Source organism: Porites lutea, chromosome 4, assembly GCF_958299795.1.
Source record: "Porites lutea chromosome 4, jaPorLute2.1, whole genome shotgun sequence".
Taxonomy (NCBI): Eukaryota; Metazoa; Cnidaria; class Anthozoa; order Scleractinia; family Poritidae; genus Porites; species Porites lutea.
The window spans coordinates 27719555-27734964 of record NC_133204.1 but is presented as its reverse complement, the minus strand read 5'-3'; the positions used below and the strand labels follow the sequence as shown (position 1 = coordinate 27734964).

At 37.7% G+C, this 15410-nt stretch overlaps 1 protein-coding gene and 1 long non-coding RNA gene across 2 annotated transcripts; both read right to left on the bottom strand.

Annotated features, from left to right (window-relative positions):
* Positions 1-775: 775 nt before the first annotated feature.
* LOC140933176 (uncharacterized) lies at positions 776-12591 on the bottom strand. Its single transcript, XR_012165029.1, has 3 exons — positions 12537-12591; positions 3391-3441; positions 776-826 (listed from the first exon to the last, which is right to left on the bottom strand). It is a non-coding gene; the product is annotated as an uncharacterized lncRNA (long non-coding RNA).
* Positions 10561-11812, bottom strand: LOC140935238 (uncharacterized). The gene is made up of 2 exons (XM_073384782.1): positions 10768-11812; positions 10561-10617 (listed from the first exon to the last, which is right to left on the bottom strand). The coding sequence occupies exons 1-2, from the start codon at positions 11791-11793 to the stop codon at positions 10561-10563; spliced, it is 1083 nt and encodes a 360-aa protein (XP_073240883.1). The 5' UTR covers positions 11794-11812.
* Positions 12592-15410: the final 2819 nt, after the last annotated feature.

Below are 15410 nucleotides of genomic sequence, written 5' to 3'. Positions count from 1 at the left end.
ATTTTTTTAAACTTGAAGTTTTTCTTGTGTTACTCAACATACATTTTTAAGAGTGATCTTAAGTGACCGTTAAAGAAAATGACAAGACTGTATGTTCAAAATTATTTACTCTGGAAATGAGATTAAGAATTTAAAACAATTCTTAACAGCAATGAATACAAAAGGCAACAGCTAATAAAAAAAAATCAGCTTTTCACTGCTAAAAGCTGGCTTAAGGTCTTGTATAAACAATGTTTCTTCTACCTTACAATGATAATTTGTTTTGCCAGATGCTAAGATTTCAAAGTGATCCGGCTTAATGTTATGTCGGGTGGCAGTGACATGGTCAGCAATAGCTGAAGAGTGATCATTTTTTGTTAGGGACTTGAAGTGTTCAGTCCTCCTATCATGGAGCCGTCGGTTAATTTTACCATGTAAAAATCATTACAATCCCAACAACAAGCTTTGTAAATGACTTTGGGTATTTGAGAGCAATTTAATACGGCAGGTGTTTTGAAAAATTATCTATAAATTCACACAAGAGTAAAACTGGTAAAGACATAATTTCAGACGTTTAGAAATTTGGTTGCTTTGGTTACCCCACAAAAATAATCAACTTCCTCGTCAATCATGTTTTGGAAAGAAACCGAAACAAGCGAGATGTCCCCGCCAGTACCTATGGTTTCTAAGCAGGATGTTAGTATTCTGTTACCTTATTTAGGTTTTCAAAGCCTTGCCTTAAACGTCGTAAACGTGATTCTAATCTTTCTAACGTTGCGTATTCAAGGGATACATACGATTCAATGTCATCGTCTTTATCATCTCTACTTGATGCATCGATTCCAACCTAAGAAATGAACAACACGTGTTGTTTGTTGTTATGCAGTAAAACTGCACAGGCACGTGAATGGACCTCTTTAGCTTGCATGTTTTGTTTTCCCAATGCAGGTCATGTGATAATACTCTGGAGAACTGTTTCACATCAAGACGCTCGCATAACTTATGAAAAGACAAAGGGTCAATTTCCGCTGGAACATCTATTGAGAAAACAAAACATACAAGCTAAAGGGGTCTATCAAATGAATAGATTATTGGATTGTTGCACACCAATACATAATTTGACCTTTTAGGTGGGAAGTTCGTAGTAGTCTTTGTGAACTTTCGTGGAATATTTTGTTTTTGCCTGTTTTTGCCTGTTTTTTTTTTTTTTTTTTTTTTTTTTGTCGTTTATTCTTTTCTTTGTCAACTGAAGGCTGATATCGATATCCGTTTGGGAAATTAAGAAGCTCAAACTTTTGGAATAAGAAAACTTGGTTTAAACTAAGTTTGAATTTACATTTCTAAGGTTTTAAACTTTTAAAACTCGAATAAACTGAAGTATTTTAGCTCAACCACTCTCCCTTAGAACTTTCTCGTCCAAGCGCGTGATTTCGTGTGAAATTTTAAGCTTGTAGCCAATCACTGCCCAATACGTGGTTGCGTGGAAGTTTGAACTTCTTTCCGTACTATTCCAGTTATTCCCCTACCTCTTCCTTTTTAGTTTGAGGCTAAGCTCCATTTTATTTGGGCTAAATTCTGAATAATTTTAGAATTATTGCTTGCACATTTCTAATTCCTCTGAACTTTATTATTTTAATCATCAATTTAAGGCCTTTTTAAATATTGAAGAGAAACAATTCCTTACTGGACTTACTTACTAACTGGATTAGACGAATAAGAGATAAAAAAGACACATCTACGACAATTGAAGACTGTTATCAAATTCAGTAGAGGATCCAGACTTTCAGATGAGGGGGGGGGGGAGGATATCCACGCTCTTAGATACTACAGCTTTGATAAGTGCAGTAAACCTTTTGCTTACTAACATGGATCCTGGTAAACTTAATGGTAGTGTATTTATCGACTTTAAGAAAGCCTTCGACACTGTTGACCATAACATTTTACTACGTAAGCTGTATTGTTATGGTGTCAATGACAATGCTCTTCAGCTGCTTAAGTCATATTTGACTGACAGAACACAGAGATGTTATGTAAATGGCGTCTTATCCACAGAACAATACGTATCATGTGGCATTCCCCAGGGCTCTATACTTGGACCACTATTCTTCATAATTTATATTAACGATTTTCCCAAATGTCTACGACATACAACGCCTGGTATGTTTGTCGATGATACATATATAACTACAGCTCATGAAAAAATATCCGCAATTGAATGTTCTTTAAATAGTGACTTAATTGCAGTACATAATTGGCTTAAGACAAACAAATTGAGTTGCAATACCTCTAAAACTAGTTATATGACAATTGGCTCTCGGCAAAATTTGGCAAATGCCAAGTTCGTGAATCTAGAGTTGGATAATAGACCTATTGAACATAAACCCTCTGCTAAATTACTGGGGGTTCATATTGATGAAATGCTAACCTGGGATAATCAGATCAAACATATTTCATCCAAAGTCTCTAATGGCTTGCGAATGCTGTATTTAGCTAGAAAACTAACCGATAATCAAGAGACTCTTAAAACTATTTACTGTTCACTTGTGCAGCCCTACTTTGACTATTGTAATGTATGGGGTGACTGCTCCAAAACACGTGTTTACAAATTGCAAAGGTTGCAAAATAGAGCAGCACGGATTATTACTCGTGTTGATTACTCTATCAGATCATCAGATGTACTAAATTCTTTAGAGTGGGCAAACTTAGAAGAAAGAAGAAAAAGGCACTTATTAGTTACGATGTTTAAAATATTCAATAATAATTGTCCGACGTACCTTCGGGAGCAGTTTCATAGAACCTCTGAAATTCATGACTATAATTTGAGGGGTTCTAACTATGATCTCAAACTACCACTACTTAAAACAAATTTTCTCAAGCGTTCATTTTCTTATCGGGGTGCAATGGCTTAGAACCAACTGTCAAATGAAACAGGTGAGATGGAGGATCTTACTAGCTTTAAACTCGCCATATCTTAGGATATAACTTTTTATTATGTTTTTATCTTATTTCTTTAATACTCATTTCTTGCTGTTATATTGTATTTCAAATTATCACATTTTTTACCATATAAGCTACATAGTTACGTTTATTACAGTCGATAGGAACAGATAAAATTGTCAATTCTTGTGCTAATTATTGTTAGTTAATCACTAGGCTTAATTTTTTATAACTTGTAATTATCACACGGCATGTCTGAAAACCAGCTTGCTGAGCCATTTACCATGTTTAAATAAAGTTGGCCCTCAGTTTGGTCTAGGATTAAAGGGGGACAGCCCCCCCTCCCCCCCCCCCCCGGGCCCTTCCCCTGGATTGGAGCTGTCTTTGCTTCTGACTTTTACTTCATTTGGAGACAGGTATTTGATATTTGTAGAAGGAGCAGTCTGTAACAAAGAAGGTAGTAGCTGAACATACCGGAAGTTTGTCTCCTGGCGCTTGCACAGCTGCTGTTATTTTCAGATAACCCTTTGAATGGAGAAAGAGATTCCATGTCAATAATCAAAAGGAATAAGCGTTTAAGAGAGTGTCTCTGTAAGAGCGGTCCGGTCGGTTTTGCTTGAGACACAGATTTAGCTCACTTCTTGTGTGTTGTAAGACATTCATGTACCTATACTAAAACCACAATCCGTTTCATCGGATCTCTTTATTTTTCAGAGTTTTACGGAAATTAAATTTCACTCGAGCGAAGGCCTGTCGTGACACTTTTCAAGACTTTAATTTGAGACAACTTTGGAGGACAATTTACAACAACCTACGGGACTCAGCAAGAAACAAATACCACAGATATGTATAATAACTCCATCTTATCCATCGAGGCGACTTTCGTGAACATCACGCTTCAATCAAGCAAAAAGGAAGACTTGAACGACACCTTATCGGTTCCCTTAAGTCACACATGCGAAAACCGATTAAATTCAAGGTACATTTTTGAAAAAGTGAGGCGTTCTTAAGTGATCCAACTAATATAGCTAGGAAGTAGGTGCCATAGAAAAGGTAACTACAGAAAAAAACTTTGCGGCCCGACCTTTACTACAACTTTATAACTCCGTGAACTTACCTAATTTTCGGCAATCTCCAAGTTTTGCCGCCATTTTGAGGGACTTGTCAACATGAAGCGTAGGAGATATAAATCGAACAGGTAGATCCAAAACAGTCAGAAATACATGCGAAAGCATTCAAATGAACTTCACTTTCAATTCAAGGGGCAAAATTTGAAATTGTTTGTTAAACCTACCATTCCTACATCCACATGCGACCATTTCTTCACTACAACTAGTGACCACTAGTGTTCGAATTTCCCTTGTCGATTCCACCGTACGAAATAACCTGTGCCACCCAAGCTTCGACTCGAATGTAAAGTACGAATCAACAACATAACTGCGTCATCTCGAGGCCATGTCACGCTGGTATTTTGATTTTCTGATCGACAAGAACGGTGATCAGGAGGTGATCGCCATGTTAACCTCATAAACGTGACCGCTGACGAGCCGCTGAATGAAAACAGTACGGCGCAGGGTGGTGTGGGTGGCGGACTTATCGTCATAAGATATTCGAATACACGCTAAATCTCAGTCAAAACAGTGAAGGCATGCTTCGTGGTACAGACAACTTTTATTTTATTCTCATAACTTTAAATTAGAACTGGTATTAATTAATAGAGTTATTTAAACATTTTTAACCGAGGTACCCATATGACCTTTTTGCTTGTCCTCAGTGGTATAAAATAAGGTGTCTTTTCTTCCAGAACCTTTTATTTATGCCTTATTGCACGGAATGAACACTATACTTAGAAGGTTTGTTCTAAGTCATTTTTGCTGTTCCCAAAAATGTATGCAAAATCATAGCTTTATACAAAGCTGACTCTAAAATATGATTTTCCGTAACAGTAACCAATGTCATTTAGGTAAGGTGTTAATAAAACTAGCAATGTACAATTTTTAGCGTTTTCCAGTTATAAGCCTGACATACAATTGTCAAGTGAACTATGTTAGTTTCAGCTCATTCCTTGATTCCATGTGACCTTTTATCACTAAACCCTATTCTTTTCATTTGCAATTTTCCTGTACTTTTTTTTTCATACGACAACGACAAAGAGTTTTATAAGTAAACCGATTTTTTGGTGTACCACGCTTATTACATTGTATATTCAAATACATGCAAAAGGCCGGCTAAATAAGCTCCTCCCCCTGCTCCTAATTTTTTGGGTTGCCTTCGCCCCATGCCTCTGCACTATTCCCTGTCGGCTAAAAGGAAATTTGAAAGACTGCTATGCAGGACACATTTTCTTTTTCATTTTCATTCACCCTCTACAATTTTTTATAAGTATGTAAAGATATAAAAAACACAAAGGTTTTTACAAGTAAACTGTTTTTTTTTTTTTGTACCACTCTTAATATATACATATCCTTTGTTCTCGCAAAATGGAGGCTAAAAACGGCTGAATTTTTACCTACTTGAAAATAAAATGATGCTGTTTGGTTTCCCGTTAAAACATTACGTAAGAGTGACGCGTGTCTGTTCAAATTGTTACAAAACCACCTCACAAAGTCAAAGCAAAAGAGAAAAAACTGTAATTTCCATAGCCAACTTACAATCTCTCCACACAATGTGATAAGCGTGGTACACCAAAAAATCAGTTTACTTATAAAACTCTTTGTCGTCGTCGCATGAAAAAAAAAGTACAGGAAAATTGCAAATGAAAAGAATAGGGTTTAGTGATAAAAGGTCACATCGAATCAAGGAATGAGCTGAAACTAACATTGTTCATTTGACAATTGTATGTCAGGCTTATAACTGGAAAACGCCAAAAATTGTACATTACTAGTTTTATTAACACCTTACCTAAATGACATTGGTTACTGTTACGGAAAATCATATTTTAGAGTCAGCTTTGTATAAAGCAACGATTTTGCATACATTCTTGCGAACAGCAAAAATGACTTAGAACAAACCTTCTAAGTATAGTGTTCATTCCGTGCAATAAGGCATAAATAAAAGGTTCTGGAAGAAAAGACACCTTATCTTATACCACTGAGGACAAGCAAAAAGGTCATATGGGTACCTTGGTTAAAAGTATTTAAATAACTCTATTAATTAATACCAGTTCTAATTTTAAAAAAAAAGTTATGAGAATAAAATAAAAGTTGTCTGTACCACGAAGCATGCCTTCACTGTTTAGACTGAGAGTCCTAAAGCTTTTTTAGCATGTATTCGAATATCTTATGACGATAAGTCTGCCACCCACACCACCCCGCGACGTACTGTTTTCACTCAGCAGCTGGTCAGCGGTCACGTTTATGAGGTTAACATGGCGATCACCTCCTGATCACCGTTCTTGTCGATCAGAAAATCAAAATACTAGCGTGATATGGCCTCGAAGATGACGCAGTTATGTTGTTTGATTCGTACTTCACATTCGTGTCGAAGCTTGGGTGACACAGGTTATTTCTTACGGTGGAATCGACAAGGGAAATTCGAACACTAGTGGTCACTAGTTGTAGTGTTTGAATTGTTGGAAGAAATGGTCGCATGGGGATGTAAGAATGGTAGGTTTAACAAACAATTTCAAATTTTGCCCCCTGAATTGAAAGCGAAGTTCATATGAATGCTTTCGTATGTATTTCTGACTGTTTTAGATCTACCTGCTCGATTTATATCTCCTACGCTTCATGTTGACAAGTCCCTCAAAATGGCAGCAAAACTTGGAGATTGCCGAAAATTAGGTAAGTTCACAGAGTTATAACGTTGTAGTAAAGGTCGGGCCGCAAAGTTTTTTTCTGTAGTTACCTTTTCTATGGCACCTACTTCCTAGCTATATTAGTTGGATCAGTTAAGAACGCCTCACTTTTTCAAAAAATGTACCTTGAATTTGATCGGTTTTCGCGTGTGTGACTTAAGGGAACCGATAAGGTGTCGTTCAAGTCTTCCTGTTTGCTTGATTGAAACGTGATGTTCACGAAAGTCGCCTCGATGGATAAGATAGAGTTAAATACATGGCTGTGGTATTTGTTTTTTGCTGAGTCCCGTAGGTTGTTGTAAATTGTCCTCCAAAGTTGCCTTAAATTAACGTCTTGAAACGTGTCACGACAGGCCTTCGCTCGAGTGAAATTTAATTTCCGTAAAACTCTGAAAAATAAAGAGATCCGATGAAACGGATTGTGGTTTTAGTATAGGTACATGAATGTCTTACAACACACAAGGAATGAGCTAAATCTGTGTCTCAAGGAAAATCGACCGGACCGCTCTTACAGAGACACTCTCTTAAAATCCATAAGCCTTCTCTATCTTCGTGGGAAATTTTGAACGAATACAATAATACGTTCCGAACTGAGTACCTCATAATAATTTCACCTGTATATGATGTAATACCTTTTTAATACATATTTCACACATTTGTAAACCCCTGGACTTTTTTTGCTTCCTTCGGTGCCCGTTGTTGTTGCTTTTTCTTTGGGGGGTGGGGGGGGGGGGGGGGAGGGGGGAGCGAGGTTTCGGAGGCCACCCTCGCAATTTTAAAAGATTCAAAACCACCCATGGTACTAATTAACAATTATTAATCTGCTCAACTATTAGTTCATTATTTTTTATGTTTACTAATAATATAAATTTTACTTTGTTATTTTTATATTTTATTACAAATAATGAATAAACAAATAATATAAAAACAATGAAATAGGATGAATAAAGTATAGTATAAAAAATAAATATAATGAAAAATAAAATAACTATAACGATAACAATGACAAATGATAAAAAATAATGATAATCTAATAATAATAATAATAATAATAATAATAAAAGGTGTGCAGTGATGTAATTTGACAACAATTTGACGCCATATTGTTGTTGGCAGGTTCCATATTTCCCTCAAAGAATCCATGAAGCGATAAAATACTTTGATAGTAAGTTGTCTGGTAAAATCAAGAAGTTGACTAAAACACCAATGACCTTTAACAATACCGGAACCATCCGCCATCTTGGATTCTGCAATTTGAATTAATTGCATTCTTTTTCACTTAAAACCACTTCGTTAACGAGGTAATAAGAGAGAAAATTTGATGTGTATAATTTCACCTTTTTTTGTTATTAGTCCGAACTGAAAAGTTTGGAATACGTTAACATTCATAATATAAATTACGCTGTATTAAGTGTAATAAAATAATTCTAAATTAAAGTAACTGAATACACCGAATTCATAATGGCGGACGGCTCGGGTAAGCCTCGGTACGAGTACATGAAAACGAGGCGGGTGAGGATAGGATTGTAATTCCAATATGGCGGCACCTCAAGTAAACACGTTTACAGCTCCACTTCTACTAACGGAAAATGATATTCCTGGAGCTAGTCTTGAGGGAAGGAAACCAGCAGAGTTGAAAAAAGCTGATCTATTGTTTTGGCTACGATGTAGGGGTGATTCGTGTAAAGGCCTGAACGTAAAAGCACAGCTCGTTAAGCGGTATGTTTCTATCGAATAATTATCCAACGTACGCCTATTGTAAACATTGAATGTTCTGTTATTTCCCGCTCGAATGCAGATTCTAAGAACCAAAATTTCATTTGCTCTGGAAAAACATATCATCATATATTAATATTAGCGAATTAAACTGAAATTATTTGAATGCTGTGTTTTGTTGTATCTTTATCTTATAGAGTTGAGGAGTATATTGCAAGTGGCAGAGACCAACTTATAGTTGACACTGATCCAAATAAGATTTATACGAAACGAAAAGCCAGGGAATGCTCTATTTCGCTTCCCGATTCTTCATCCCAGAATAAGGCTAGTGCCGGAGTAAAATACCCATCTACTGGTTGGGGGAAAGCTCTAGAGAAGTTGCCATTGTTTACAAAAGCTGAAATGAAAAAGCATATAGAAAATTCAGGTAAAAAGATGGGAAGTGTGGAACACCATTCTGTTCCCACAAGTTTGAAACGTGCCAAGACCTTTCTTCAAGATGAATATTTAAAGGATATTGAGGCAAATGATGATGAACATTATTTCTATTTTAAATGCAAGTGCTATCACAGCTATAAGAAACACGATGCTCCTCATACTATTCAGGTTGCCCTTTGCATTATATCTGGACAAGTGATGGATGCAACTTGCACATGTGCTGCTGGGAAAGTTGGTTATTGTAACCACACACTTGCTCTCATGTTGGAAATTTGCAAATACTCATTGTTCGAGAGCAAAACAACTGAAGACTTAAGGGATGAATTAGATGAAAATCCAACTTTGGCATGTACTTCAAAGTTACAAAGTTGGCATAAAAAAGGTCGAGGTGATTCAATTCATCCGCAGCCAGTGATGGATTTAGTTGTCTCTAAAATTAAGCCCGACGATGAGAAGTCTGACAAGGCTGTTGCCTGTCAACTCTATGAGGCCCGCAAAATAACAAAGCATGATATTTTAGAGGAAGAGAGTTTTAAAAAAGCCATTGCAGCAATCAATCCTAAAATGGGTATTGCTGCCCTTGCTTCAAATACACCCAGTGAAATGGTGCAGACCAAATATGGAAACAGCCCCGCTGGGTCTACAAACAGTTATCAGTTATCTTATTCTGAGGCCAACTTTCCTGTGTATACTGATATAAGTACTGTTGCAAGAAGTCCTGATTCAAATGCCAATATAAACAGCTATCCAAGATTCCCCCTTAAAGACAATGAACCTAGCTCTTATCCAGACACTCTCACTGAAGAGGAGAGAATGTTTCTATCTTCACTTGAGGTTGATGAAGATGAACTTAACAAAATGGAAGTAGAAACAAGAGAGCAGGTAGGCAGTGAGAGATGGAGGCAAGAGAGAAAATTTAGGTTCACAGCCTCAAGGTTCCATCTGATTTCTAGAAGGCAAAGAAATCATGACTCTTTTTGTAAAGAACTTATGCACCCCAAGGTGTTTACAAGTAGACACACTGAACATGGAAGAAAGTATGAGGCAACTGCCATTCATGAATACCAAAAATTCATGAATGCAAGAAAAACACCAGTGGTGGTGCTCAAGTGTGGACTTGTAATTTCAAGTGAAATGCCAGTCTTTGCAGCTACCCCTGATGGGAAAGTCATTGACTTTGGCTGCAGTCAGCCTTTTGGAATTTTGGAAGTCAAATGCCCATCAAGCAAAGCTGCCGTCACCCCACTAGATGCCTGTGCCGATCCCAAATTTTTCTGTCGACGAGTAGGTGACCAGTGTTGTTTAAAAACTGATCATGAGTACTATGCTCAAGTACAAGGCCAATTGGCTATAACTGGTGCTGCTTGGTGTGACTTTGTTGTCTATACATTCAAAGGGATGTCAATCCAAAGAATAACATTTGACCAAGAATTCTGGGATAATATTAGTCAGAAACTCAAGGCATATTATTTCCAGCATTTTCTCACTTTTGCTGTCTCAGAATACAAGGGCCAGCATAATGAAGGAAGGCCTACAAGATTGTAATCCCTAAAAGGTGGACTGGTCACCTCTCTTTCAATTGTCAATAATGTATGCTTTTTTATAGCAACGCCCCTGCTTTGTTCTAACACAACATTACATGTATGCAACAAAAGTTTACTTTCAGGTAATTAAGGGTAGTTTCATGCATTGCTCTATGATATAATAGGATCTTGAACATTACACAGATGTGCACAAACAGTCCACATCTGGTTTACAATACCAAATAGACTGAGAGGGACTACACCATCCCAGATGTGAAAATTCTTAATTTTGTTGATTGCCCTCTCAACATGAATTCTGAGAGATGCAATTTCTTGTGTTGTTACAACATCCTCAGCAGGCATCCGAGCTGAACTGCCTAAAAATGGGGGGATGTTAAGGGACACACCAACTGGTAGAAGATCCTGAATAGTGAATCCTTTGTCAGCCATAACAGAATCATTAGCTTCAAAAGAGAGGTCCAGAAATCCACTTCTCTCAGTTATTTCCCTATCAGATATGCTGCCTGTGTATAGTTGACTTATAAAGGAGATATGACCAGCAGGAGAAATAGCAATCAATCCTTTAAGAGTTGTGTGGTTCTTGTAAGAGCTAAATAGCTCACTGTTCAGGAGTAAACTACTCGGCATCTGACACTTGATTTCAGTGCAATCTATTATAGCCCTAGTATTTGGATACTTGCCTTTGAAGTCTTGAGGCATGTTATCATTCACCACTTTTCGGGATGGCCATATGTTCAACTGCCCAAACCTTAGATACATGAAATTTACCCAGGAAATTACAATTCGGCTAACTGTGTATTGAGATATATCGAATAAATGCCCCAGATGGCGTTCTGGAAATCCCTGTCTTAATCTACACATTACCAGGAAGAACTCCTCTTTAGCATTTAAAGTTCTAGACCTCCCTGGTCCAACGCCAAGTTCAGGTTCTCTTTCATAATATTCAGGGTCAACATCGTTGGAAACAGAACGCCAAAAACGAATGTTTTCTCCATTTTGCCCCGGATTTAAGTAATTGTACGTAGCCATGAAAACGTCATACGATGGGAAGCCAGTATAAAATGTAATATCTTCATCAGAGGTGAAATTATCTACTGTAAAAATCCTCTTCTCTAAGTTCGCACACTTCTCTGAAATTTTGAAAGCATGGATCCTCACTTTTTCAACCTCTGCTTCTAACTTTGCATTTTTCGTTCTGCTCTCTTCAAGTAACTGCTCCATTTTAGCTAGCTTTTTTCGAAGATCGTCGTAGGACAGCTGATTGTCTGTTGTTACAGTTTCCCTACTTTCTGCTTCGGAATTACTTTCTAAGGAAAACTCGTTTAATGAATCAGTAGCATCGATACTAAGGGATTCTGAAGACGGACCGGCAACTGCACTCATATCGAGCGATGTTCGAGCACTTCCTGCTTTCCTCTTATTCTGCTTTTTATTTTGAATCGAAGCAGAATTACCTCTTGGTGTCGGCGGAGGTCTCTTCCGAGGTAAGCTCCTTTTCCATTCAAAAACTGATGGAACTGCTCCGTCTACGTAACTTAACCGCCCAATGCCTAAACTCTTCTTAAGGTGTTCATTCTTAAAATGCAGAGAGCAGACTTTAGTTGAATCTGTAATCGTGAAATGTTTACCTGTATCTCTTCGAATCGCGTGCAGCCAGTGCGCCCTCAAGCTTGTATCGGTCGGGATGCTAAAAAATCCAACTTTCTCGCCGTTTGGGCCGGTGGTTCCTTTTTGATTACAAAGTGGCACACAGCAATACCGATTGTGTGGTGATTTATTTTCATTCATGGTAAAAAAAAGGTACTTTGTACAACCACGCTTTAAATTACACAACACGCTATTCTGTATTTTTTTCTGCTCGAATCCTCACCCGCCTCGTTTTCATGTACTCGTACCGAGGCTTACCCGAGCCATCCGCCATTATGAATTCGGTGTATAGAAATAAACCATTTTTAAGAGAAGAGCAAATTTGGGAAAACATCGTCGTCATCTTCGGTTTGAGATCATAGCTTAAACGGTTTCGAAATTTTATTTTAATTTTTTAATGAGTGGGGAGATGGGGAGAGGGGGGATTTCAGCTCCCCCGGTCTGAAGAGCGTTTATCATGCCAGCGTTGTACTTCTTACCGCTGTGGAACGAGGAGTCCTTGCGGATGTCTTAGTGGAGGAGATTTCACCATCCTGAGATTAAGGAAGAAAATTATTGCGACTTATCATACATTTAACTACATACTGTCAGAAATGCACATCGAAAATTAAAGCTATGTCGTAAAATTTCATGTGCAAGGGAGTCCTTTTAAGGGAACATTATGTTGTCTTTAAGGTACGGTAAAACAGACAACAAAAAACGTGCGATTCATCTGGTTTTGCAACATTACAGCGATGTTGCAGGTTTTTTGCTGGGGTGGTAAAACGCGCAACATCGCTTTTTAACTCGTTTTACAGCAACGTTCCAAAAACAAGTTACATTTTTTGTTACCCGTTTTCCCCTACCTTTACAAACAAATGGTTTTTAGACAATCAGATGAGCGAACGATGTTTTCAGACACATAATCAGAAGCTATTGACCACTACTTAACAATTATTCTTTGAAATCGAGGTGAATAGTGGCTGTTGACTCGCCGAGTTTATAGCCAAAAAGGTTTGTTGTGTCGTTCTTCGCATGAAGAGCTGAGAAAAGTGACGGCTCCGTTGCTCGAGGTAAGACGTCGTCTTCCTGTATCATTCTTTTTCCTGTTTACTTGAAACGTAGAATTTCTGCAAACATTTCCTTTAAATTTGTTTGTCTTAAATTTTCTTGTTAGAAAACCCTGAGTTCACGAAACGGCTTCTTCTACGCGAATACACGGGAGTTGTAAACAATCCATTGAGCACAAAATTCAGCTACAGTAAATTGAAAAACGTCGTATTGAATCGTTTCGAGTCTTTTCTTGCCTTAAAAAAAGTCAGCCCTAGGATTTTGGGAAAAACACCGAGCTCACACATTATCCACTCGCTAGGGGGGTGAATATTGTTGAATAGTCCGAGATAGCAAACCCATCAGATTGCTTAAATCACCAAGATCACTGAGTGTGTATATACTAAAGATAATTATAACATAACATACCATAATGCTTTTTCTTTGTCACCCCAAAATTTTGCATGAGCATTGTTTTCAGTTTTTCTTTGGGGCCGGTCAAAAGTAATGCTTGAGTTTAGGGCCAAGTTTATCGCCTTAAATAGGTGCCTGCAGCGCCCCTGTTTCGAGAGTTGTTTCGAAGTTATTCAACGGGCAAATTTTTTCAGATCATGAAGGAGAGTTTTCTCGTAGACGAGCGAACAATATGAAGGAAATCGGAGATGAATATTGTCGTGTATTTCATTTAATTCGACTACAACTGAATTCTCTTAGAAATTCAAAGGGAACAAACAAACAAACAAAACAAAACAAAAAGTAAGGGGAAGTCGAACATTTAACTGGAAATTAACCCTCGGACGTACACGCAAATTTATACTCCCACCGTGGTACACCGCGGAGTTTTTGATATGTTGCAGTATTTTGAAACTATTACACCTTTAGTAGGAAGAATTGATCTTCTTAACAAGATGAGATATATTTTAGGGGTGGTGGCGCTGCTTGAGGCACATAAATAAGAAAGAACTTTGCATGATTTTAGCCACAAGATTTACTTTTATCTACTTATGTGGTCATAGATCGTAACCATAGCAACTGTCCATCACTAAACTTGTCTCAAAATGTGAGCGATAGATGAATGAACAGGTACTGAAACCGTCAGGTACTGACTCAGGAAAAAAACCTTATGGAGTGGGTGGTATCAACCCCCCCCCCCCCTCCTAACCTCCCCTTGTGCGTCCGAGGGTTAACTTGTCATCCTTCTCAACCTTCATCCTTCCTTACTGTTAATCTCTTTCAAACCGGCCATTTCAACACCCAAATTCATTTATTTTCCGCTGGAAATTGAAGATTCAGAACAAAACATAAATAAATAACATTACTTGTAATTCCCGTATGATTTCATATTCTTGCCCCCATTAAAATTCTTCCTATAATAATTCTCGAAAGGCCAAGTCGTTATCAATATTTCATGTTATTTTACTTTATAAAATAACTAAGATAGTACGCGCGCTCTGATTGGCCGAGAGGAGTGTTTGCACGAGAGTATGTAAACATGGTTGTGGCGTCAAGTTGTTTGGCTTTTCGCGGGCTAATCACGCAAGCACGAATTTGAAAAAATTTTGGAGTTCAAAACTCGACAAGTTTACTTTATTTACCCATTCCTTCGTCAGCTGAAACATGGAAAGTCGTTACAAAGAAGGTGAGTCAATTTTTCTTCGCTTAAGTTAACATTTTAAGCGAGAAAAATCCGTATTTTGCAAAGCATCTTTTTGCAAAACAAGAACTGATTACGCGTTCAAGACTTCGTGGACAAGATTTGCCACTGGTAAGAATTTCTCTTTTAATCAGTGCCATACAAAGAGTTTTGCGTTTTTTTTTCTCGGGAAAGTTATTGTATAAAAGCAATAGAAAACTTTTTTCCTGTGTTTGCATAGCCTGATATAAACACTCGAGGCGTTGGGAGAATTCTCGACGGTTATGCAAACCCTCGACTTCGTCTCGGGTTTGCATAACTGTCTCGAATTCTCCCAACTCCTCTCGTGTTTTTATCAGGCTATGCAAGCACGGAAAACGTTTTCTATTTCTTAAATGTGAAGCGTTAGATTTTATCATTATTTTTAGCACTTTCGAAAGATTTGTAAGCGAGCAGAATGATGAATGTCTCAGTTTGAAAATTATCAACCCCGTACCCCATGAAGAATGCTTTGTACGGTATTTACGCACTTCAATCATTCACTGCACGCACTTGTCCGATTTTAGATACGTCAATAACTCATGAGTTTACACGCGTACGAGCGAAGTTTCCATGAAGTATTCTATTGCATTCGAACTTACCAACGATACATCCTCCTTTCCCTCTGGCTTACACATCATAATCCACTTTC

Bases quoted from the DNA above. Each gene is read 5' to 3' on its own strand.
- LOC140935238 (XM_073384782.1), bottom strand. From the start codon at position 11,793: ATGAGTGCAGTTGCCGGTCCGTCTTCAGAATCCCTTAGTATCGATGCT. The intron at 10,618-10,767 runs GGCAGTTCAGCT...GGTATTGTAAAC, and splicing joins TTAACATCCCCCCATTTTTA to CAGATGTGGACTGTTTGTGC.